The sequence below is a fragment of the Microtus oregoni genome, unplaced genomic scaffold (genome assembly GCF_018167655.1).
Source record: "Microtus oregoni isolate MIOR12 unplaced genomic scaffold, Mior012 000019F_ref0000042, whole genome shotgun sequence".
Taxonomy (NCBI): domain Eukaryota; kingdom Metazoa; phylum Chordata; class Mammalia; order Rodentia; family Cricetidae; genus Microtus; species Microtus oregoni.
In genome coordinates this window covers 126,827-152,131 of record NW_024543078.1, presented here as the reverse complement: position 1 = coordinate 152,131, position 25,305 = coordinate 126,827, and the positions used below count along the sequence as shown (strand labels likewise).

The 25,305-nt window shown below is 49.1% G+C and overlaps 1 protein-coding gene across 1 annotated transcript; it reads right to left on the bottom strand.

Annotated features, from left to right (window-relative positions):
• Positions 1-613: 613 nt before the first annotated feature.
• Positions 614-25,305, bottom strand: LOC121459432 (separin-like). Its single transcript, XM_041669191.1, has 31 exons — positions 25,208-25,305; positions 24,789-24,878; positions 23,037-24,092; positions 22,737-22,841; positions 22,446-22,557; positions 19,381-19,517; positions 18,153-18,346; positions 16,749-16,988; positions 16,449-16,593; positions 16,192-16,330; positions 15,877-16,016; positions 13,971-14,105; positions 12,242-12,361; positions 10,672-10,843; positions 9,856-9,984; positions 9,575-9,731; positions 9,139-9,248; positions 6,875-7,863; positions 6,170-6,542; positions 5,605-5,766; positions 4,047-4,260; positions 3,768-3,958; positions 3,128-3,255; positions 2,881-3,003; positions 2,418-2,573; positions 2,155-2,325; positions 1,928-2,032; positions 1,679-1,794; positions 1,449-1,532; positions 1,167-1,331; positions 614-966 (listed from the first exon to the last, which is right to left on the bottom strand). The coding sequence occupies exons 2-31, from the start codon at positions 24,867-24,869 to the stop codon at positions 759-761; spliced, it is 6,357 nt and encodes a 2,118-aa protein (XP_041525125.1). The 5' UTR covers positions 24,870-24,878; positions 25,208-25,305; the 3' UTR covers positions 614-758.

Here is a 25,305-nt window from a genome sequence, read left to right as displayed (position 1 = left end):
TTTTCCTTTTCCTTTTAAGTTAAACAAAAGTTACAGTAATTCTGTCACCGGTCTGCTAGCCAATTGAGAGGAGCATCTTGGTACAGGAGGCGGGGTTTTTATTGGGGACACATGTGATGTGACTGAGAAAGAGGAGGCATTTTTGAGCAAGGAAGTGCTCTAAGGCAGGGGGCGGGGTGTTTAGCAGCTTGTGATTCGGCTCAGCTTCCTTTTTGCTTTTTTTTTTTTTAAATTTATTTATTATGTATACATTATTCTGTCTGTGTGTATGTCTGCAGACCAGAAGAGGGCACCAGACCTCATTACAGATGGTTGTGAGCCACCATGTGGTTGCTGGGAGTTGAACTCAGAACCTTTGGAAGAGCAGGCAATGCTCTTAACCACTGAGCCATCTCTCCAGCCCTCCTTTTTGCTTTTTAATATTTGTGCACAGAACTTTGCATTTTAATAAACCACAAAGAAAACTTTTATCACCCAACTTTGTCCTCTGGTTTTGCCTTTCGTTTCAAAGCCTCCTGCAAGCTCCTCCCACCTGCTTATATTCATGCAGGAAGACTGAAGGAGAGAGCTGTCACGGAATTTTAGATGCTCTAGAACTCACACCAAATGAGGCTTGGCATATCTTTATTAAGGTCACATTAAAAGGAAACATTTCATACAAAACACCAGGGAAAAACCACTTTAAAAATTCTAAATAGTTAATTAAAACTAAGTTTGAAGGCAGACAGTCACATAGCCTCCACCATAGCTAAGACAGCTCAGGGTGTTTGTAGAGAGACAGGTAGGCCATAGGCTACAGGTGCAGCACCAATAAGGTACTTGAGTCGAGGAGCCTGGCGGGCCTGGCTGACATAGTAGAGAAGGGGGGCCCCTGGGCCTGCTCCTAGCCAGCCCTGCAGCAAAGCCTCCGTATAACGGTCAATGTCACGGTCAGTCACATCCCAGAGGTTACCTAGAAACAAAGGGCTGGGAAGAAAGGATGAAGAAATACAAAGTAAGGGCTCTGTAGCAGAAATATTGGAAAATAAAACATTATTGGTAGATGTGTAAGGAGGCTTGAAGCACTGAGGGACTCCCTGGGCTTATAGTTCTAGGGGGGCCCAAGATAGGCGGGACATGGGGATGGGGATGGGGGCATGAGCTGTAAGCCCAAAGGCAGGCCTCACCAGCCAGCCATAATGTACTTGAGCACGATTCCAGCTCCCTCCAGACTGCCGTGCACAGCGAGGGCTGCACTGCTACAGCCAAACAGCAGGGCCACTGCCCGGCAGCTCAGCCGCAGGATAGCCTGCCCATCAAGGAAACGGGCCCCAGCTCCGTGCCCTGCATAGCTAAGGCAGAGGAAGCGAAATAAGCATTTGAGTCAACATTCCCTGGCCCTAAAATGAACCGCAGTGATCCCCCCTCCAGAATGCCTGTCTCCCTGCTACCCGGAGCCAGACACTCACATGTATAGGTCACGCTGTGTCAGGGCAGCCTGGAGCTGCTCGAGGCTCGGGACTCCACCAATCACTCCTTTCCAGCCAGTTTCACTGCAAGGAAAAGCTGGAGGTCAGCATACAGCAGACACCAAGTAGCAACAAGGGGCAAGGGAATAGCAGACAGAATGAGACGAAACAGCTAATCGTGGAGCAATCTCTAGCCTTTCCCACCCTACTGTATGCCAGTGTCCCCAGACCTGCTGAAACGGGCTCGAAATCGCTCCTCTGTGCTTGTCAGGTTACTGTGAGGGTTTAGGACATAGAAGGTATTCCGTGGGTCCACACCTTGGCTCAGCACTGATGACGCCCCAGCCTGGAGGGCAAGCACTGTCAATTAGGGTCTTGGCCTGTCCAGCCCCAGCCTACTCAAAGCCCAATTCCTAGCTCCCCAGGGCTCCAGCCTTCTTTCTTTAGGCTTTACCCAATTTCCAATCTTGGTTTCCCACCTCTTTAGTGATAGAGTAGCTGAGTAGGAAGTGGAAGGAGGGCATCCGGGTAACCGGCAGTGCCCGGAGGCTGGGCATGCTTTCCCATGGTAGTTTTTGCAGGTCCTAGGGAAAAAGCAGCCCAAGATTACCATCCGCAGGCACATAAAGGCACGTATCTGAAGGAGTCTGGGGACAAGCTCAGTGCTCAGCACCCTCTGACACCGTTCAGTGCCCCGGCTCTTTACCTTGTCTAGCACCAACACCAGATGCTGACTGGGAGGGGTCACCTGGCTCTGCACCCGTCCTATCGCCTCACTCAGGAGCACTCGGGCACGCTCTGGCTGGGCTGGGCACAGCCCATATGCCAAGGCCTGAACATCCCGGCTGTTGAGGATTCTGGCACCACTAAGAATGACCTATAGGAGAACAAGGGTTAGTGGGTGTGGGCGCTACAACTCTGGTAGAAAAGACCACCGTCTCAGCTTCCCCTTCTAGTTCCTGAACTCACTTTTAGGAGAGTGGGGTCAGGGTATCTCCAGCCACATTCCTGTAGCAGCTCCTTTAAGCGGGAGGCCTCCTGTGCAGAGCTAGGGTCTGCACTGGATGGCAGCAGCAGCCCCCGCCAGCAGCCCAGGACATGCTCCTCCAGGGAGGTAATGAGTTCCTAGGGCAGTGGCAGAGCTTTCAGTTAGACAGAAAACGTATTTTGGAAATTAGGGATTTCTATCAGCCTTAGAAAGTCTATAATGTCTTTCATTTTCTGAGACACTCAAAAAAATGAAAGACACAGCTAGGTGGTGGCGCACGCCTTTAATCCCAGGCAGAGGCCGGAGGATCTCTGTGAGTTTGAGGCCAGTTTGGTCTAGAGAGTGATTTCCAGGAAACCAAGGCTACACAGAAAAACCCTGCCTGGGAGAAAAAAGCCTACCTCTGTGCCAGGCCTCAGCCTCCCCGCCCCCGGGAGCACACACCTCCATTCTTTGATCTAGTGCCAGTCTCCCTGTCCACCATGCCCGCTTCTCTGTACAGCTGCTGTTTTCTTTCTGGTCCTTCTGGATGGCATCAAACTCTTTCAGAACGGAGCTTAGTGGTAACTACAGGAGATGAAGAATTTATAAGATTTACTTACCTAGTGACTATCACCTTTTCATCCTTCAGGCACTGAGGCCCATGTCTGGCAGATTCTAGTCCTTGTTACAGGAACCCTACCTTCCCTACCTTGCTTTGGGCAGTGGGAATCTTCACAGTAACTGGGGGGTTGTCCTTTTCCAGTCGCGTCAGTAGGAGAGTGTTGCTCAGGATTCCAGGCTGGAGGGTGGCCAGAGCCAACACACAGACGGTCACCCCTAACATAAATAGAAGACACACAGCATCAGTACACTTTCCGGAGGCATTTGCAGACCTGCCTTCTACAGAGTCCCTCAAGACAACTCCATGAAGTCTACCCTGGTCAGTGGAGTTCTCCTAGGAACAGGCAGCTGGTACTTCTCTGTTTCTCATGGCAGCTAACAAAGGCTGCACTGGGGCGAGTGCTCCTGTCATCAGCTGGTAGGAATGACAGAAGACTCCAGACATCTCAACACACTCCTGAAGAAAAACTGTGAATTTCAGAGTATGTCTGGCTTGAGAAAAAAACAGTGTGGTGGCACATGCCTAAAAATCTCAGCACCCAGATGGCTGAGGAAGGAGGATGTTGAGCCTGAGGCCTATGTTACACAGTCAGATTCTGTCTCAAAGGGAAAGAATAAAAAAATAAGATAAAAGTAGCACAAATATAGGTAAACTAACCAATTCCTAAAGTTCATCTACCCAGTTCAACTAGATGTGTAAGAGACCCAGCCAGAAGCAGACACCATACCAGTGGGGATTTCAGCCAGGCGTTCCTGGAAACTGTCCTTCTCTGCCTGGGGGAAGTAGCCAGATCCCAAAGTCCTGAAGGAAAAGAGGCGCTGGATGCGGGCCAGGGGGACATCTCCAGATCTCTCTTTCAGGTTCAGCTCTTGTAGATGCTCTGCTAATTCAGGTGATCCTTGCTGCTTCTGGGCCTTGCTGCAGGCAACACGAACAGGCATGAGTCCGTCTCCAAACAAGTAGGACCCTTACCTGGCAGTTTGCCCGTACGCCCGGCAGCACTCACCTGAGCTGTCGGTGCAGATGGGTGAGCAGCTGGTGGCGACAGGTGATAGACACAGATTCAGCAACAAGAAACGCAGTGGCATAGGGATCCCGGTGGCCCAGGCACAAAGCCAGGAGTCGGCAGAGGTGGGAGTAGAGGCTGCTTGGAGGGCAGTGACTGACACCACGGAAAGCAATACTCAGTGAGTCAGTGATGGAATCCAGAGTAGAAAGATCTAGAAAAAGGTCAAGATCATGGCCGAATATAAACCCCATTTCTTAATTAAGGAGCCCCACAGAGAAGAGCAGCGGCTACTTGTGAAGGAGACATGCCAAGAGGATCGATACGATCCTAATGGGCGTCGCTTCATTCTATCCTCCCTAAAGTCCCATTTTACAATGCAGGAAACAGAAGCTCAGAGTGATTAAGTCCCTTGCACAAAATGCAGAGTTCAACCAGGCTCAGAGACTGCTGGACCCAGGAAGCCAAAACAATAGACTGGAAGATGTAGAACTGCTTAGCCTGTAATTCCAGAACTTTAGAGACTGAGGCTCAGTATCCCCATGTTATAGGCCAGCTGGAACCAAAGTGATATCTTGTCTCAAAAACGGGAGGAAAAGCCGGGCGGTGGTGGCGCACGCCTTTAATCCCAGCACTCGGGAGGCAGAGGCAGGCGAATCTCTGTGAGTTTGAGACCAGCCTGGTCTACAGAGCTAGTTCCAGGACAGGCTCCAAAACCACAGAGAAACCCTGTCTCGAAAAACCAAAAAAAAAAACAAAAACAAAAACAAAAAACAAAAAACGGGAGGAAAAAAAAGCCTGGCATGATAGTATGGTGGTGTGTGATTGTACTTGTGGGGACACGGGGATCATGCACGAGTCATCCTTGCCTACATAGAACAGCCATCTAAAGGGCCAGCCAGCCACAGCGGCACCACTGCAATCCCAGTGCTGAGGACGCAGAGGCAAGAGGACGACCCCTGGGATCCGCAGCCAGCTGAACTAATCAGTGAGCTCCAGATTCAAAAACTAAGGAGGGCTGGAGAGACGGCTCAGAGGTTAAGGGCACTGGCTGCTCTTCCAGAGGTCCTAAGTTCAATTCCCAGCAACCACATTGTGGCTCACAGCCATCTGTAAGGAGATCTGGTGCCCTCTTCTGGTGTGCAGGCATACATGGAGGCAGAACACTGTATATATAACTAAAAAAAAAAAAAATCTTAAAACAAAACAAAAAAATCCCCACTAAGATGGAAAAAGCGACTAAGGAAGACACCAGATGTCAGCCCTCTGCCCTCCACACAAAAATACACACAGGTGTGAACACACAAGTGACACAGTATACCAACACATACATGAACACATGCAGTATACCCATGTGTATGAACGCACACAAACTCTCTCATTCACACAAAGCTGAATATGATGGTGCTTCCCTGTAATCCTAGAAGCCAAGCTAGGCTACACAGACAACTTCAAGAAAAGTTTTTTTAGAAAGTTTGTCACCCAAAAAGGACCTACCAAGAGACCTGTGGGCTCAGCCCTCCCCAGGTAACCCTACCGCAGTGGTCAATATACTCACCAATGGGTACAGGAACTGAGTGGGGTGGGAGCCAAGGACTAGGGTCACTCCCGGCCTCCTTGTCAGGGTATAGGGCAGGCAGCTCTGCCTTGCAGGACTCCCGTCTCAACACCTCACACTCTCCTATGGGCAGGCCAGGGCCTGCAGCTGCCGTCTTCACACCTAGGGAGACAACAGGACTTTTCGTTTTTTGTTTTGCTTTTGGTTTTTCAAGACAGGTTTCTCTGTAACTTTGCTGCCTGTCCTGGGACTCTCTCTCTACACCAGGCTGGCCTTGAACTCACAGAGATCCACTTGCCTCTGCCTGTACACCAGGCTGGGCTCGAACTCAGAGATCCGCCTGCCTCTGCCTCCCAAGTGCTGGGATTAAAGGCGTGCACCACTACTTCTGGGCCGAGAATACAAGTTTTCATAATGCTCCCTCCTACTCCCCTAGCCTGTCTCTTCTTCTTCTATAATACATTCCGCAGAGCTAGTAAAGGGCTTTTCTAGTATTTCTTTGGTTTTTGGTCCCAGGGACACACCACAGAACACAAGCCTCTGCTTCTCTTCCTTGCAGACCTACCTGAGGCTGAGTCTTCCCCATCGGAACCCCTGAGCATTTCAAAGCTCACTTCCAGGTAGCTGTCTGTCAGCTCCTCTTCAGGGATAGTTCTCATGATCTCGGGTCCCAGGCTAGCCCGGACACAGAGTGCTGAACTGGAACTCTCTTCTTCACAATGTCTTGAAGCCACCTTCTTGGCCCGACGACCCCTCCCACTGAGACTGATGTGTCCAGGGGCACTACCTGCAGCAACTACTGCATCTGTCTTCAAGCTTGAGCCCTTCCTAGTTCGGCCCCGACCCCGGCCAGCAGTCCCTCTTCTCTTAGGTTCCTCTACAAGTTGTGCTTCACCTGAGACAAGGTCTTCCAGGTCACTATCATCACTGAAGTTCACCTTTGACAGAGGGAATGGAAGAAATTAAGGGCCAACACTCTCAACAATACTTTCCAACAGCAGGGGGCACTATGGAGGCATTGACAGGTCTCTCTGACTTCAGCTCTGACCTCCCACACTGTACTTGCCACTCCACTCTCAAACCCTGTGGCAACTCAGTTTGGAAGAAGGGGAAAGGAACAGAGGATAGGGACGAAGGGTGACAAGGCAAAGGACTACAGAGCTGACGAAAGTGTATGGCACTGCAGACGTGGCTATGGGGAGCCCCTCTACAAGGACCCTCTGCAGACACCCGTCTTCATGCCACGCCCCTAACCACAATCCCAGCTTACCTTGAGGCGAGTCTGGGCCCTCCTATGCACCTTGGGGGCCAAGGGAACCTCAGGCTTGCTCTTTGTAGTGTAGACTTCTTCAAATATGGTAAAAGGGACATGAGGGCCAGCCTGCCTAGCCCGGCCAGGGGGCTTAGGTGTACAAGGTAGCCCATCCTCTTCCAGACCTTTCTGAGAAATATTACAGACGGGAGGGAGAGCAGAGGCTGCCTGCCGGCGCCCTCGTCCAGAGCACTTTTGTCTCCGAATCTTAGAGGGTTTTAAGACTATGGGACTTTGTACCAATGGTGGCTGCCAGCCCCAGGTGCTTGCAAAAAGTTGGGAAGTACAGCAGCTGAAGCTGGCCAGCTTCGCAAGGGCCTGAATCAAGAGCAGGTTGGCTCGCCAGAACTCTAAGTATTGTATCCGTGTTGCCACAAACTTCAGCCCCATAGCCAGAACCTTTCCCAAGCTCTTTTCAGGTGTCTGGTTCAGGCATTCCAGTGCCAAGCGTGTGTACACTTGAGCCATGAGCTCATCGAAGAGGCTTGGGACAGGAGTGGGGGGTGTCCTGTGTTTCAGCGAAGCTTGAAGGTTTTGTGTAAAGCGCTTGGTGGTTGCAGGGCAACCTTTCAGCACAGCTCGCAGCAGATCCAGGCCCGGGGCTTTATGACCCATGGCCAGCTTTGCTCCTGCAGTGACCAACACCCAGCGCAGACAGACTGCCGAGAGGACAGGGCTGGAGCACAGCAAACAGTCACAGGTGGGTGAGTGGGACAGAAAGCCAGGGTTGGGTGGGGGCTTGGTTTTCAAGACTGGAGAGGAGTTTGCAGAAGGTTGGGTAGGGCCGGGTTCCTTGAGCACGGTGGCCACCAGCTCCAGGGCAGGGCCTCTTAGGAAGGGTTCCTCCTCTGGGAGCTGTGGGCAACAGGAAACTTGGGCCTGCTGCTTCCCTTTCTGCATATGGACCTTTTTCATAGAATCTGGGTGCTGGGTCACCCCACCAAACTCTGGGGATAGAGATCAAAAATCACAAAACTAGAGTGACTTCAAGAACTCTACCATAGGGTTCAACCCACTTCCCCATCTACGTGCAAATTACTCAGAACGTCTATGCAGCACACACAAAAATGGGGAAATTCTTTTACAGAAAAAACAAAAACAAAAACCCGACTCAGTAGTCACTTTACACCCCATTCCTGTAGCCCAAAGCTCTGTTCTCAGCTGGACTGGGGGAGGTGCACATGAGATAGTAGAGGTAAAAATATTTGACAAGCTGGGCATCATGGCACACACCTTTAATCTGCAGACCCCAAACTGTAGCAGGGTGTACTGGCATGCACCTTTAGTCTTAGTACTGGGAAGACAGAGGCAGATATACCTCCTCCTATACCTCCTTGAGTTTAAAGCCAGCTGATTTCCCTGACGTACAAAGTGAATTCAAGACAGTCAGGACTACACAGTAAGACCCTCTTCAAATAAACAAACAAATAAATAAAATAAGCCAAAGGCATTCGGCAGCACTGAAAACCAGCCAGGAAAAGTTGGGCCTCTGTGGAGTCTGTCTGGAGGAGGGACATTAATGTTCTGCCTAAGTCATGTCATTTAGCACCAGACACCTGTCTGGTGTGGGACCATGGTCTGTATTCTGTCAATTATATTTTAAATAAATGCCGATTGGCCAGTAGCCAGGCAGGAAGTATAGGTGGGACAACCAGACAGGAAGTAGAGTCAATGAGAACAGGTGAATTCTGGAAAGGAGGAAGCTCTCTCAGCAGTTCTGACCCGACCGCAGAAGAAGCAAGCAAGATGTGACTGCCCTGCCACATGGCTAACACAGATAAGAATAATAGGATGTTAAGTTATAAGAGTTAATAAGAAGGGCTGGAGAGATGGCTCAGTGGTTAAGAGCATTGCCTGCTCAACCAGAGGTCCTGAGTTCGATTCCCAGCAACCACATGGTGGCTCACAACCATCTGTAAAGAGGTCTGGCGCCCTCTTCTGGCCTTCAGGAATACACACAGAATATTGTATACATAATAAATAAATAAATATTTTAAAAAAAAAAGAGTTAATAAGAAGCCTGAGCTAATGGGCCAATCAGTTTATAACTAATGTAGACCTCTGTGTGAGTTCTTTGGGACTTAACAACTGTGGGAACCGGGCAGGACAGAAACCCTGACAACACCTGTCTGATTCAGAATGACCCAGACTTTTCCACAGAAGGACAAGCTGCAATATGGATGCCCCTCCAAAGCTCGGGAGGAACCTGGCAGCTTACTTACCTGTGGAGGACTCCAGCAGGAATAGAACCTGGTGCAAGTCTGACTGACAGAGGTCAATGTCGCCTCGGGCCAACTCCAGCTCACTTTTCAGTACAAGGAACAGAGCACACCTGTGAGAAGAGAACCAGTCAGCAGGTGGCTGTTTCCTAGAGACTCTTCTCGCTCTTTCCCAGGCCCCGCCCTCGTCATTTTTGAGTCCTCAAGCTGACTTACAGCCTCTCTGGGAAACTGCTTTCCACACCAAGCTCCACAGGCAGAGGAGCTTAGGGAAAGGCAGTATGTGAGCTGTCCTGGACAGACTCCTCAGGCATTTCCTGTTCAGCCATGGAATGCCTGCCTTCTCCCACCACTCTCTAGATAGAACACAGAACACTTGTGCAATCTTTGGGGAATCCACATTCAAAAGCACATGGCAGGAGCTAGAATCTTTACTTACTGGTGAGGTATCTGCAGCTTGGTTGTGAGTTTCAGGGCCTCTAAGCAAAAGGCCTTGGCTTCATTTACATTCCCCAGATGGCCCAGGCGGCCGACAAGCTTCTCTGAGCAGCTCAGCACCTCTGTGAGAACCTGCCACTTTTGCACTAGATTTTCTCCTGTAGGGAACGAGAGAGACGAGACTTCAATATAGGCCACGGTCAGATACTCTGGAGACAGGCACCCAGCCTGCCATATTGAGTATGTCCAATCTCCGAGGGTCCTGGTCGCTTCTTTACTCACCGTAGTCCAGAAAGGGTGACTGCATAGCTGCTTTCTGAAGTGAGAGCACATCACCACCCATAAGCAGGATGACGATGCTTCGGAGGAGTTTGTGGGCGTCTAAGAGTGCTGTTTCAGGGGTCTGCCAGCCTGGGGGGCCAAGGGGAGAAAGATGACTGCAGCAGCAGCCTAACACCTTCAACTAAGACAGCAAACACGGGGCTGGAGAGATGGCTCAGTGATTAAGAGCACTGTCTGCTCTTCCAGAGGTCCTGAGTTCAATTCCCAGTAACTACATGGTGGCTCCAAACCATCTGTAATGAGATCTGGCGCCCCCTCTGGCGTGTGGGCATACAAGGAGGCAGAGTTGTATACATAATAAATAAATCTTTAAAAAAAAAAAAAAGACAGCAAACACAAGAGGGCGGTGGTGGGCACCCTTAATCCCAGCACTGGGGAGCCACAGACAGGAGGCCAGCCTGGTCTACAAATCTAGTTTCAGGACAGCCAGAGGAGGAAAAAACAAAAGCTAACAAACACAAGGTACTCTTCCTTCTTCACCTTAGGCAGACAGAGTTAATCAATCACAGAACTCCTTCCCACTAAGATCCCTTGTGTGTGTGGTGGTGCGGATCTTAGAATTCCTTTTAGCTTAATACTCCAAGAAGCTACTGGTTAAGTGACTAAATGTAGTAGGTGACATGAAACCCATTTGCTACCACAGGCATAGGTAGGTTCTAGAGAGGCTGTTTCACATGCTCGGAAGTATGGGCAGACGGCTGCAAAGACCAGACAGCACACAAACCACGACCATCATCCAAGAAAGCCTCCTTTCACCTTGATCCCAGAGCTGCTCACGCAGAACACTTGAGAGAACATTCGATGAGAGGCTAAGGTAGGAAGCCAGTATTTGCAGGGCCTGGACACGCAGAAAGTACCAAGCCTTGGATGACTTCTGGAGGGCAGGATTCCCAAGGACAGACAGCAGTAGAGAAACACCTTCAGTCACCTGGGAGAGAGAAAAAGTTAGGTGGTGGCGCATGCCTTTAATCCCAGCACTCGGGAGGCAGAGACAGGCGGATCTCTGTGAGTTCGAGGCCAGCCTGGTCTACAAGAGCTAGTTCCAGGACAGGCTCCAAAAAACTACAGAGAAACCCTGTTTCGAAAAAAATCAAAAAAAAAAAAAAAAAAAAAAGAGTTACATACAGCCAGGTGGTGGTGGCACAGCTTCAGTCGCAGCACTTGGGAGGTAGAGGAAGGCAAATCTGTGAGTTCAAGACCAGCCTGGTCTACAGCACTAATTCGAGGGCAGACAGGGCAACATAGAGAAAACCCGTCTCTAAAAACAACAATAAAACTAAAAAAACAACACCCCCCCAAAAAAAAGGAAAGAAAAAAACCCCAGGAAAACTACAGCTTGATGAGAACACGAGATCATCAAGATAGAGCTAACCTGGAGCGAGAGTGCGATGCTGTGAAACCCAACTGTCTAGACCAGAGCGCCCATGTTTCCTCACACACGAGCCACTGCTGCCGCTCTCTTTCTGGGAAAGGCTTGCTATGCAGGCCAAGCTGACTTAAAATTCTAGTTCTCCAGCCTCAGCCATTGAGTGTTGGGACTGCAGGAATGATGACCATACCAGGCTATCTTCCCCAGTTCCCGAACCCCTTTATGTATGTTTCTACTGCAGAAACGGGCAAAGAAAGAAATTAATCTCTACTATTAGGTCAGGGAATTTCAACCACTTTTCAGGGTCCTGAACATTTTGCCTAGCTGCAGGAAAATCTCAGAGGCCAGACAAATAACATGAAAATCCCCACTATTTCCTGAGGTCTAGAGCCTTTGGGAATTAGGAAAGTAGGAAAAGAACTGGGATATAGCTTAGTGGCAGAGCACTCGGGTAGCACATAGGAGGTCTTGACAGTCCCTAGCACCACAAATTAGTAGAACAAACAAAGGGGGCTGGCTCATGGACGAAGACTCTGCCATGTAAACATCAAGCTTGAAGACCAAAGTCCAGATTGCCAGAACAGCAGCCCATCAGTAACTCTTGCACTTGAGAGGCAGAGCAGGGCTGGAGAGATGGCTCTGCAATTAAGAGTCTGACTGCTCTTCCAGAAGACCCGTTCAATTCCCAGCATCCACATGGCAGCTCACCGCTGTCTGCAAGTCCAAGATCTGAGGCCCTCACACAGACATACATGTAGGCAAAACACCAATGCAAATAAAAAATGGATAAAAATTGTAAGAAAGAAAGAAAGAAAGAAAGAAAGAGAAAGAAAGAAAGAAAGAAAGAAAGGCAAAGGCAGTGATTCCTAGAGCAAGCCAGCTCAATATACTAGTTACAGGCAAGCTCTGGGTTCGACTGAGTTCTAGTCTGTAAATAATGTGGGCAGTAGAAGTCACCTTCTGGTTAGCCCAGCAGAGCTGAGTGCGCAGCAGAGCACAGGTGAGGGACAGCAGCTGATAGGTGTCAGTAGTCTGGTCCAGACTCTTCAGGCCTGACTCCGCTTCTTCCAGGTACAACTAAAGGATCAGATAGGTGATGTCAGCAAAATGTAGTTAGACTCTTCAGATTAAAATGGAATGAAGCATTTGCAAGCAAGGCATTGAACATTGCATTATTTCAAATATTACAATTTATATAAAGCAGCTGGGCTATAGTGGTGCACGCCTTTAATCCCAGTACTTGGGAGGCAGAGCCTAGTCTATAAGCTAGTTCCAGGACGGGCTACAAAGCTACAGAGAAACAAAAACAAACACACACACACACACACAAAATTTACACAAAGCTACTCATTTGATCCTTAGATCACTGTCAGTTAGCCCCCCCACGTAAACCACATACAGATGCCTGAAGAAATCACCCTTAGTCACCTGGAGAAAACAAAGCCAGAGAAGTGTCACATAAACTTGAGATGTCCCTGAGGGTCTGCAGTTCAAATCTCGGCCTTCAAGAATAAAAAAGGGCCGGGCAGTGGTGGCGCACGCCTTTAATCCCAGCACTTGGGAGGCAGAAGCAGGTGGATCTCTGTGAGTTCGAGACCAGCCTGGTCTACAAGAGCTAGTTCCAGGACAGGCTCCAAAGCCACAGAGAAACCCTGTCTCGAAAAACCAAAAAGAAAAAAAGAAAAAAAAGGGGGGGGGGGGCTAGAGAGATGGCTCAGCAGATAAGAACACTGGCTGCTCTTTCAGAGCTTCTGAGTTCAATTCCCAGCACCCACATGGTGGCTCACAACCATCTGTAATGAGATCTGGAGCCCTCTTGCAGCCTGTAGGTGTACATGTAGAACATACACAAACTATATAAACAAAATGAAAAAAATAATTTTTAGAAAAAAGTTGTGTTATAAAGTCGGGATACTATCTTTCAGGTTATGAGAAGCCATGGGAGTCTTTTTAGAAGGGAAAGCAATTATCAGACCTGTGCCAACTGGCAAAAACCAGAAGATGAAAAGCTGGGCAGTGGTGGCGCACACCTTTAATCCCAGCACTCGGGAGGCAGAGGCAGGCGAATCTCTGTGAGTTCGAGTCCAGCCTGGTCTACAAGAGCTAGTTCCAGGACAGCTAGGGCTGTTACACAGAGAAACCCTGTCTCGAAAAACAAACAAAAACAACCAGAAGATGAAATCAAAAAGGGAAAAAGTGGGTTTCAGTGTAGTGGCAAAGCACTTATCTAGTGTGCCTAAGGCCCTGGGTTCAGTCATCAGCACTGCCAAGAAAAAAAAAAAGAGCTTAGGGAGTCAGGTGGTGGCGGCAGCACATGCCTTTGATCCCAGCAGAGGCAGGTCTGGTCTCTTAGAGTTCTAGGACAGCCAAACCTACACAGGGAAACCTTGTGTGGTGGTGGTGGTGGGGAACGGGACAACCACAGTGGGTATGGTGGGTGGAGAAACTGAAAGACAATCAGAAGTATGACAGTTACATCAACTAAGTCAAAAGAGAAATGGGTCAGATCTGCAGACCCATGAATGACAGTTCTTGTAATAGGCAGAAAAGAAGCCTCCAATTCCCACGTTCTAATTACGGCCAAATGTGAGGTAGCTGCCTCTTTACTACCCCATCTTCTCAGGGAAAGGCGAGCCCTTAGAGCCACTTGCCCCACTAAGCCTCATACTCCACAACCAGCACTCACCTGGGCATAGCTGGGACAGCTGAGGCTCAAGAGTTGCTGAGTGAGCTGACAGGAAACGCTGACTGCTTTTGCGTGGTCCTGTTGTCTCTTAGACACAGTCTGAAGAAGCAGGAGGGTCTCCAGGGCCTGTAGGGGCTGGTCATCCCAGAGCAACATGTTACCTGCTCCTACCCCTCAGGGTGTTCACACATACTCAGAATCTACCAATGCTCAGGAGAGCCATAAACCACCTGTCCCCCAACCCCATTTTGGGACAGGGTCTCATGTGATCCAGACTGGCCTCAAACTTGGCTATGTTATTCAAAAAGATTCAGAAAGACGAGGCTCCTGTAAGTGTTCACATGGTAGAGACAAGACTCAAGCCTAGGTCTAAGCTAACTTTTTGACCTCCTTGTGCTGGAAAGATGGCTGAAGCGTTCACAATAACAAAGGATGTGATGTTTAAAACCATATTTTATTTTTGGTGGTAACTGGGGGTTTAACCCAGACCCTGAACATACTCAGCAAGTGCTCTACCACTGAGCACTTCCTGCCCAGCCTCCTCTCAGTTTTGGAAGCAGAGTCATTACAATTTTACGGCTAGAATAGAGCTTCATTCTTGCCTGAGTGTCCAGGTAGCTGGGACTGAAAGTGTGTGCCACCACACTCTGGCTTTCCTTTCATGGCTCTGAATACGGGGTGAATGCAAGGAAGAGCATCAGTCTGGGAAATCCCTTCATGTTGCACATAAAAACAAAGTTGGCAGGCTGGCGAATAGCTCAGCAGATAAAGGCTCCTGCCACCAAGCTTCAGCACCTAAGTTAGATGTCAGGACCCACATGGAAGGAGAGAACCAAAGCCCACAAGTTGTCCTGACTGCCACACTCACATCCACATACATTCAATAAACAATTGTTCAAAGTGTGTAAAATTGGCCCTCATGGGTACTCAGGCCTATAACCCAGAGGCAGAAGCAGGGGGATTACAAATTTAACCCTGGCCTAAGCTCCACAATGATAGCTTAAAAAAAAATTATTTTTATTTTACATGTATTGGTGTTTTGCCTACATGTATGCCTACATGCTCAAGGATACCAGATCCCCTGGAACTGGAGTCAGACAGTTATGAGCTACCATGTGGGTACTGAGAATTGAACCATCTCTCTAATCTCCACAATGAGATTTTGTCTCAAACAAAAGAAAAATGGGGCTGGAGAGATGGTTCAGTGGTAAGAGCACTGGCTGCTCTTCCAGAGGCCTGGGATTTGATTGGTAGCACCTACATGGCTGCTCACAGCCGTCTGTAATTCCAGTTCTAGGGGATAAAACACACTTTACGACCTCAGCAGGCACTGTGCATGCACAAAGAACACATACATAGATGCAGGCAAAACAGATGCAATTTAAGATAAAATGATCTAAATGTTGTAATTGTAATTCTTGCTTGATAACTGTTTTGTTATATGTAATTTTACAATGTTAAAGTTAAAGCCTTTCTTTTTTGTTTAAACAGAAAAAGGAGAAATGGTGTAGGAGGGTCATCTGTCTATGTGTTACTTTCATTGGTTAATAAAGAAACTGCCTTGGCCTTTTGATAGGCCAGCCCTCAGGTGGGTGGAATAGACAGAACAGAATTCTGGGAGGAAGAAAGCAGAGTCAGGCAGATGCCATGAAGCTCCGGCCCGAGATGGACGTAGGTTAGAATCTTCCCGGTAAGCCATGACCTCGTGGTGACATACAGATTATTAGAAATGGGTTAATTAAGATGTGAGAGTTAGCCAATATGAGGCTAGAAATAACAGGCCAGGCAGTGTTTAAAAGAATACAGTTTCCATGTAATTATTTTGGGTAAAGCTAGCCGGGATCCGGAAGGGAATACAGCCCGCCAACCTCTTTACAACAACCGACTCCACCAGTTTTCCCATTACCTTTGCCACCAACTGATAGAGGGCCACAAGGATTTGAAGGGAAGCTGAGGTCTGCTGGAGACACCGCACGGCTGGGGCTGGCTCCTTTGTCAGCACTTCCTTCCACAGGGTCAAGGCTTGGTCTAGGCATTTGGACTGAGCTGTAAATCAGAAGTGACCACTTTTTCCACTTGGCCATCTGGAAAGAACTTGGGTTTCTCTATAACATGTTCTGACCTTTGTGCCAGCCCCTCCTCACTCTCCCACATCCCCGGCACAAGCCCGGCCTCTTTCACAGTAGTGGTCTGTTGTCTACACTATGTTTACTGCCCTCACCCGCTTCAGCAGCCAGGTTGAAGGCGATGTTACTATACAGGAAACGATCTTCCTGGAGTTTATCTTCATAGTTCAGGTCATTGACTTCAAACTCCTCCATGTTAGTAGGGACCTGGGCCCTCCGATCCCGCTCGATACCCTGGTTGAGAAAGCAGACAGACAGAAGCAAAAACAGGGACTGGCACCAGCTCAGAGGGAGCAGCCCAGGACAAAAACTATTGGTCCATGCCCAGTAGCAGGAGCTCAGTTTTACTTACTTCCTGCATTTTGGTCTCCAAGGTACAGATATAGAGCCATAACAAGGCCTGTGCTTTATCGTCCAGAAGGCAATCCTGTTCCTGCACCTCAGGCCTCACAGACTCCAAAAGCTGCAGGGCTTCCTGGATAGCATCCAAGGCAGAGCTGTAGAGACAGACACACTTGATTGGGGTCCACTACAGACAGCTCCAATGTCCATAAAATGAAGGGCACTTTCAGGAACAGAGCAGGAGACTGACCCCGTATCAGCAATATTAGGGCAAGCAGCAAAAGAGGCCTCCCTAGTTATCCCTCCTCACCAGTCGGTGTGCTGGGCAAAGTTGTGGTAGCATAGCACTTGAGCCAGTTCCACCAGGTGGGTAGCTCGTGCCCAGGCTCCAGATGCCGTCTCTTCAGGGCTGAGCTCCAACAGATCACAGATGACATTGAAGCGTTCCTGCCCAGTGTCAACACGCACTGCCTTGTAGGCCCGCAGCTCCTCCCTCAGCAACGAGACCTGTGTCTCTGGGTCCCAGCAATTTAAGCTGTCTCGCAAAGTCCTGAAGGGCAGATCAGCACCTGGGTAAAGACCCTGACAAGTCTCCCAACCCTCACTAGGGAGCCTCAGCCTTAAGCTGGTATTCACTGTCTTCCAGTTGTGCCTTTAAAACTCTTAATCAGGCAAGGTGCTGGTGGCGCACGCCTTTAATCCCAGCACTCGGGAGGCAGAGGCAGGTGGATCTTTTTTTTTTTTTGCTTTTTCGAGACAGGGTTTCTCTGTGGCTTTGGAGCCTGTCCTGGAACTAGCTCTGTAGACCAGGCTGGTCTCGAACTCACAGAGATCCACCTGCCTCTGCCTCCCTAGTGCTGGGATTAAAGGCGTGCGCCACCATTGTCCGGCAAGGCAGGCGGATCTTTATGAGTTCGAGACCAGCCTGGTCTACAAGAGCTAGTTCCAACAGAGAAACCCTGTCTCAAAAAAAAAAAAAAAACAAAACTTTAATCAGGTTACGTGGCTCCTCTAACATAGGAGGGATCACATCCAAACCCATACCCAGGACTTGTAAAACCCAGTGTGGCCTGGCTCCTGCCCACCTAGACTGCCTCATTCAGCATGCCATGCCCCATCCTATCTCCTTCCTCCATGCTGGCTTTCTCAAGCTCTTCCCATTCCCAAGCTTGTTTTCACCCCAGTGCCTTCCCAGTCTGTGAGTCTCTATTCCAAGGCATTTAATGATGGATTCCTCTACATCTTCAGATCTTATACTTCTCCAAAAAAGACTTCCCTAAATAACCCACCTAAAGGTCATCCCTCTTTTAACAGGTCATGGTTAGTCTTCATGAAATACACGTACAATGTACTTGGTTATATTTCTCCAAGTACAGCATAAACCCAACAAAACAAGAACATTGCTTCTTACCACTATGCCCCTATACCTAGTGGCTGGCATTGCATCAAGCACTCAATGTGTAACTGATGGATGGATGAGTCATTGCCTTTCTCAAAAGTAAGGATCGAGGACACTGGACATGGTGGCACATGCCTTTAATCCCAGCATTAGGAAGGCAGAGGCAGAAAGATCTTTGTGAGGTCAAAGCTAGCCTGGCCTACATAGCAAGTTCCAGGTCTATACAGAGATACCTTGTCTAAAAAAACAAAACAAAAAGCCTAAGAGATCTGCCCAATCCACGGACAGCTACCGCAGTTCTCCTGTGCAACTCACTTCAGCTGCAGCTCCTTGTCTCCTGCCCTGGCTGCATCCATTTTGACCCGAACCCAGAAAGTGACTGGCTCGACCATGTGTTCAAAACTGTAAGGTTGCAGAGCTGCTAGCCATAAGGTCACCATCTCGCAGCCCTGGGCCTGTTTACCCAGCTTCTTCAAACTCTCCACATGCAGCCGGAAGCACCTATGCAGCTGAGCAGACATAGATTAGAGCTGGGGCATGGAGCCACTCAGAGTATACATACAGCATGGCAGAACACACACCACACGGAAGAGGGACAGCAGGGGTCCTGCTCTCTGTACGGCCTAACAAATAAGCATCTTGATCCTCTCTGCTTCAGGGGCCCCTCATGGTCAGCACCAACAGCATTAAGGACCTGATCCCCCTCCTGTGACCCTTTCCTCAGCCTGTGGCCCTGTCTGGTCCTGGCAGAAATGCTGGAACTCTTACACCTTCCTTCTTCCTACTCTACTGGTTAAACTCAGGTTAAGCCTTGATTTCTTGCACTATCCACTTATTTTAGGCCCCCCTTCCTGCCCAGGCTACCACAGTAGCCCCACTACCTGGGCTTATGCCCCATACTGTTCTCCACAGTGATGGAAAAGCAATTCAAATGCCAACTTGAGGGGCTGGAGAGATGGCTCAGAGGTTAAGAGCATTGCCTGTTCTTCCAAAGGTCCTGAGTTCAATTCCCAGCAACCACATGGTGGCTCACAACCATCCATAATGGGGTCTGGTGCCCTCTTCAGGCGTGCAGGCATACACACAGAAGGAATATTGTATACATAATAAATAAATAAATATTAAAAAAAAAACAAATGCCAACTTGATGTCATGGCTCCACTTACATCCTTCAGTCACTCACCCCTCACCTGAGAGATAATAACTCAAGGCCCGGTACTACCCATATCACTTTCCAGTCCAGCCAACCCATGCTTTCAGCTCATTCTTGCTTAAGATATTGTCTTTTACTCTGGCTGTGCAAAGGGCCACCCTGGGGGTGGGGAAAACTTAAAATATATAGAGCCTGAGCTCTAGGGCAAGAACCTGATGAAACTGGAAGCAAGCGTTAGAATAGAATGGCTCTGATGTTCACTCAGGTGATTCTGATGTGAAGCTAGGATTGGAAGGCAGGTGGCAGCAGGGCAAGGGTGTTAGGAAAAACCCCGTAGGCACTGGTGCCCACGCCACTGTACTCACGGCCACCAACATAACTCCCTCCTACCTTCTCAGGAGGCACCTCAGGGTGGGCACCGAACTTTGCCAAGCCCAAGTGCTGACAGACTGGCTCCAAGATGGCACAGGTCTCATCATAGAGCTTGTGACTGAAGAAGCTGTAGGCCAAGTTGCTGCTGTAAGAGGCTGCAGGGAAAGAAAAGACAACTGAGCATCACAGTGCTTCTGTTTCCCTGTCGGCACGAGACGTTCAGCCTGGGGTCAGCCTGGGGTCAGCCATCAGCTTCTGGATGAGCACACGGGAGGACAGGCTCTTCCTTGGCTCCACAGAAGCCACTGACCCCTCACTGACTCCCCAGGACACTAAAGCCATAGCACCTTCGTTTGCATTCCCTGGACATATTAGACCCTCTCCAGCCTTCAAGATTTGGCACTGGTTGTCTGCTGTTTCAGAGATGTTTGTTCCTAGACATCACCAGGCTAACATCTTCCAAGTCGCATGCCCATGAGGCAGACCCTAAACAACTAACTCAAAATGGTGCTTGTACTCCTTACCCTTCCTGAATTTTTCTTTCATTTTTAAATTTTTTTTTACTTTATTTATTTATTGATTGATTGATTGATAGATTGATTGTTTTTCGGGACAGGGTTTCTCTGTAGCTTTTGGAGCCTGTCCTGGAACTCGCTCTGTAGACCAGGCTGGCCTCAAACTCACAGAGATCCGCCTGCCTCTGCCTCTGGGATTAAAGGCAAGCACCTCCACCGCCCAGCTCCAGCCAGTGCTCTTAACCACTGAGCCTCTCTCCAGCCCCATGGGCTTCCCTTTGTAATCTCCTATTCTACTCCTTGTCTCAAATTTATCACCACTTCTTTTGAACCTGTATTTATTTTGTATGTATGTGCTTGTATGACACAGTGCATGTATGAAGTGCAACCTGAAGGAACTGGTTCACTTTCTATCATGTGGATTCCAGGGATCAAACTCAGGTTATCAGTCTTGGTAGCAAATGCCTTTACTGGCTATCTCCCCTGTCCCCACTTGATTTTTGATTTTTTTTTTAAAATATTTATTTATTATGTATACAATATTCTGTCTGTGTGTATGTCTGCAGGCCAGAAGAGGGCACCAGACCTCATTACAGATGGTTGTGAGCCACCATGTGGTTGCCGGGAATTGAACTCAGGACCTTTGGAAGAGCAGGCAATGCTCTTAACCACTGAGCCATCTCTCCAGCCGCCTTGATTTTTGATTTTTGTAGCCCAGGCTGACATTGAATTCATGGCAATCCTCCTCTCTTTGCCTCACCAGAAGCTAGGATCAAAGGTGAGTCAACTCTTAATGCTTAAAAAGGATTTTAGATTCTGATTTGATTATATGTGAATGATTTGCCTGCCTGCATGGGTACTATGTGTATGCCAGGTACCCATGGAGAGCAGAAGAATGTGTCAGATCCCTTGGATGGTTGTTAGCTTGTTAGCTGCTATATATCAGTGCTGGGATTTGAACCCATGTCCTCTGGAAGAGCAGTCAGTATCCTTAACCGCTGAGCCATCTCTTTATTCCCCCCTCACTTTTTTTTTTTTTTGGTTTTTCGAGACAGGGTTTCTCTGTGGTTTTGGTTCCTGTCCTGGAACTAGCTCTGTAGACCAGGCTGTTCTTGAACTCACAGAGATCCGCCTGCCTCTGCCTCCCGAGTGCTGGGATTAAAGGCATGCGCCACCACCGGCCGGCCCCCCCTCACTTTTTAACATGTTAATTCATTTATTCAGTTACCTTTTCCTGGGGACAAGGAAATATCTAATATTGCTTGGCAAGTTGTTGAATAAATAAATCTCAGTAAGTTTTATGTAATTGGAGGAGAAGGGGGCAGTTCTAAGACTAAACTCGGTCACTGCACATGCTAGGCAAATACTCTACCACTGGTCTACATCCTCAACCTAACGCAGTTTCTCAAAACTGACGGCTGTAGCCAGGTTTGGTGGTTTGTCTTTAATCTTAGCATTCAGGAAGCGGAGGCAGATGGATCTCTGTGCGTTTGAGGCCAGCCTGGTCTACAAGAGAACATAGAGAAACTCTGTCGGGGGTGGGGGGAGGGGGGAACGACAACAACAATAACAAAAAACAGGCTTTTAGGGCTGGAGAGATGGCTCAGAGGTTAAGAGCATTGCCTGCTCTTCGGAAGGTCCTGAGTTCAATTGCCAGCAACCACATGGTGGCTCACAACCATCTGTAAGGAGGTCTGGTGCCCTCTTCTGGCCTTCATGTATACACGCAGAAAGAATATTGTATACATAATAAATAAATAAATATTTAAAAAAAAAAAAGACATGTGCTATACCAGCATTATCTGGTTCTTAAACGTTTTAAGTTATGGGGCTTGAGAGATTGGCTCAGTGTTTTAAGAGCACCTGCTATTCCTGCAGAGGGCCCAAGTCTGATTTCCAGAATCCACATGGAAGCTCCCAACTGACTGTAACTCTGTTCCACAGGATCTGAATCTTCTTCTGACCTCTGTGGGCACCAGGCACACATCAGGTGCACATAAATACACACAGGTACTCACACACATGTAAAATAAATTTTTAAAAGAAAAGGTTAGCCAGTGGTGTACATCTTTAATCCCAGCACCCAGGAGGCAGAGGCAGGCAAGATCTCTGTGAGTTCAAGACCAGCCTGGTCTACAAAGTAACTTTTAGAACAGCCAGAGCTATGTGGAGAGACATGTTTCCCAAAAAAAGAAACTATAACTCGTAACCTCGGCACTTGGGGAATTGAGGCAGGAGTACTGCTGTTTTAGCCCAATTTGGATTCCATAATGTGACTGGCTTAAAACACTAACAAATATAAAGGCTGTAATGTTGCATATCAGGTACAAACATTTTTATAAAACAAATACCAAATCAAACTACAAAATATAAGAAGAATAAAATCAGAACCCTCTGTCATAAGCCCCATCAAGTCTCTCCTGGCACTAACCGGAGAGACAGATCCTTATACACAGTTCTCCTTAAACCTAGGGCACTCGGTGGTCAGAAACACACAGCAGGTACTTGCCAGCCTATCAGGTGACAGACCTCCCCCAGAACTGTGCATCTGAGACACAAGGCACTAACCAGTCGTCCCCAGGTAGTCAGTCAGCTCTCTGCCTGACAGATCCGCTAAGGCCTCCAGCATCCAGGTAACAGTAGACCTGCAACTGTCCAATAGCTGGGCCAGCTCAGCTGCCTGTGGACAAGAAGGATAGAAAGTGACAAGAGTCATGCAAGGTCCACGGGGACGTCCACCTTCCCCACGCCTGAAACCAAGATACCCCAAAGCTCAGATCCTAAGACTAAACATGAAACCAAGATACCCCAAAGCTCAGACCCTAAGACTAAACATATTTCTTGATTCCCAGATGGTACCTGGCAGCCTTGGGCAAAGTCGTAAACCATCCCGGTGAAAAGATGAAGACCCTGGAAGTGCATCTGAAGCAAAGAGTGCTGCTGCTTGGAGGAAACTCCACAGACCTGAAGGGGGAAGGGGAGCTCCATGCTGAATGCTGCCTGGAGTCCCTGACTCCTGGCACAGACCAGAGAGGAGGAAAGACACTGGGGAAATCACAACCCTCTCAGTTTACAACAGGATGCTTACCAGGCACACTCAGAGGGCAGCTTGCCAAGGACCCAGAGCATCCCCACCCTAACTCTAGGTCCTTAACTCACATCTTGAAGCTGCCGGACAAGGGAGCAGTACCCTCCAAGGAAAGCAAAGAGGTTCAATACGACATCGAGCCCATAGCGCCCCTTGATGCCTCTCTCCAGGCTTGAGAGGAAGAACTGGCAGCTGTCATACAAGGCCCGGAGCGGGGGCAATGGTGCCTCCAGACTGTTGTTCAGAAGAGCCGATGCCTTCATCAGAAGCTGGGCCACTGTCCCTGGTCTTTTTTCCACAGCTTCCAGCAGCTCAACCCCCAGCTGGCATAACTGGAGGCTGGGAGCCACACTGCTGTTCTCTAGGTGGTCACGAGCCTTCTCCACTGTGCTAGTAGCCTTGTGGTGCTGGTGGCTCCAGCAGAGGCGACGACAGTGCTCCAAGGTGACTTCCAAGAGGCAGAGGGCCCTTGCGGGAGAAAGAGGACGAGGAGAGCGACCACCCTCACCTACCAAGACGCGGATCACTTGCCTAGAGAGCGAGTCATACAGGAAGTCAGCCTCCACTTCATCTAGGCCACATCCACTAGCATCAAACAGCTGGTAGGCAGCTACTACGCGACAGGCCGTTGGAGAAGCAAAGTGAGGGACCTCACAAGGGACACTGCCATCCTCCAAGAGTACTAAAAAACTCAAGGCCTTCAGCCGGGTTGAGAAGGCCGCTCGCCGCTCTGACAGTGCTTCTGCTCCCTTCCAAAGCAGAGAGTAACTGCCGCGGGCCACAGCCTCATAGTCCTGAGGCGCAGCCTCTCGAGAGCTCTGCACCAAGCAGGCATGGAGAGGCTGGGCAAGGCAGAGCACAGGGTCTGGGCTGCCCTGAGCCAAACCATTCCGAAGTAAGATGAAAAGAATCCGTTCCAGATAGAGAGGAGGGCGCTGTGGAGTGGACGACAAATAGCCATCACAGGCCAGCTCTGCCAGCTTCAGCAGACTCTGCAGGTGCCCGGGGCAAACGATCTTGGCAGTCAACTGCTGGTTGCAAGCCCTCAGGATGGTGTCACAGACTTGCCTTCTCTCAGCGTCATATCGGCTGCTGGGAAAATCAGTTCGCGATCTGGACAGGAACTCCTAGGAGGAGGCAGAGAAAAGCAGGGTAGAAAAAGAAAAGGAACTACAAGTAGGGTGGCACAGACAAGCATCTCTCTCTCTCTCTCTCCAAATTAAGGCAAAACACAAGTCAGGCTTGGTGGTACAGGCCTGTACTAAGGTAAAGAGGCTGAAAGTTCAAGACCTTCCTGGACTTGAGTGGGTTCAAGGCCAGCTGGGGCAATTTAGTGAGACGCTACCTCAGATAAAAAGGTGAAAACAAGCCAGGCATAATGGCACACGCCTTTAATCCCAGCACTTGGGAGGCAGAGCAGGAGGATCTCTCAGAGTTCCAGGACAGCCAGGGTTATGTAGAAACCCTGTCTCTAAACTTAACAAAGTAAAAACAGATACAGCTCAATGGTGAGGTTCTTCCCTGCTTGCATGGGCTCCTGGGTTCAATGCCCAGGATAGAAAATGAAAAAAAAAAAAAAAAAAAGCCAGGCGGTGGTGGCGCACGCCTTTAATCCCAGCACTCGGGAGGCAGAGGCAGGCGGATCTCTGTGAGTTCGAGACCAGCCTGGTCTACAAGAGCTAGTTCCAGGACAGGCTTCAAAACCACAGAGAAACCTTGTCTCGATCGAAAAACCAAAAAAAAAAAAAAAAAAAAAAGGAGAAAAGAGAAAAGACAGATGGTCTCAAAAAACTAGTTGTGTCTTGAGACAGAAAGCACCCCACCTTCAAGTCAGGCAGCAGCTCCTGGGCCTCCTCCTTGCTGCAAAGCAGAGTCACGAAGTCGACTCCTTTGAAGTTCCTCATGGCAAAAGGCTAAAGAAGAGGAAACGGATTGGAGAATTGTTGTAAACTCTGCGGAAATTTGTAATGGAAATAACTGGAGAAAAGGGATTGAGGCATCAAAAGAATCCTATCACAAATCCTATGGGGCGGGGAGCAGGGGGACCATGCCTAGACGCTGGATCCCGTTCTAAACTGACGTGTCCAACCTTTCTTCGTCCAGGCCGCCCCTTGTCCTCCTGTCCCCACCATGCCACCCCTGAAGTCTCCACAGGGTCACTGGGCGCCGACCAAGCGGGGCCCCCGAGCCTCCGCAGAAGCGCCCCATTTCCTTCGAGGTCAGAAATGGGAACACCATTCACCTCGGCTTGAACACGCTCTCAGGAGATCCTTCGAGCCTTACTTCACCCAAAGTCGCCGTCCTTTACGGGTCTGTGACTAACCTCCAGTCAGAGCCGCC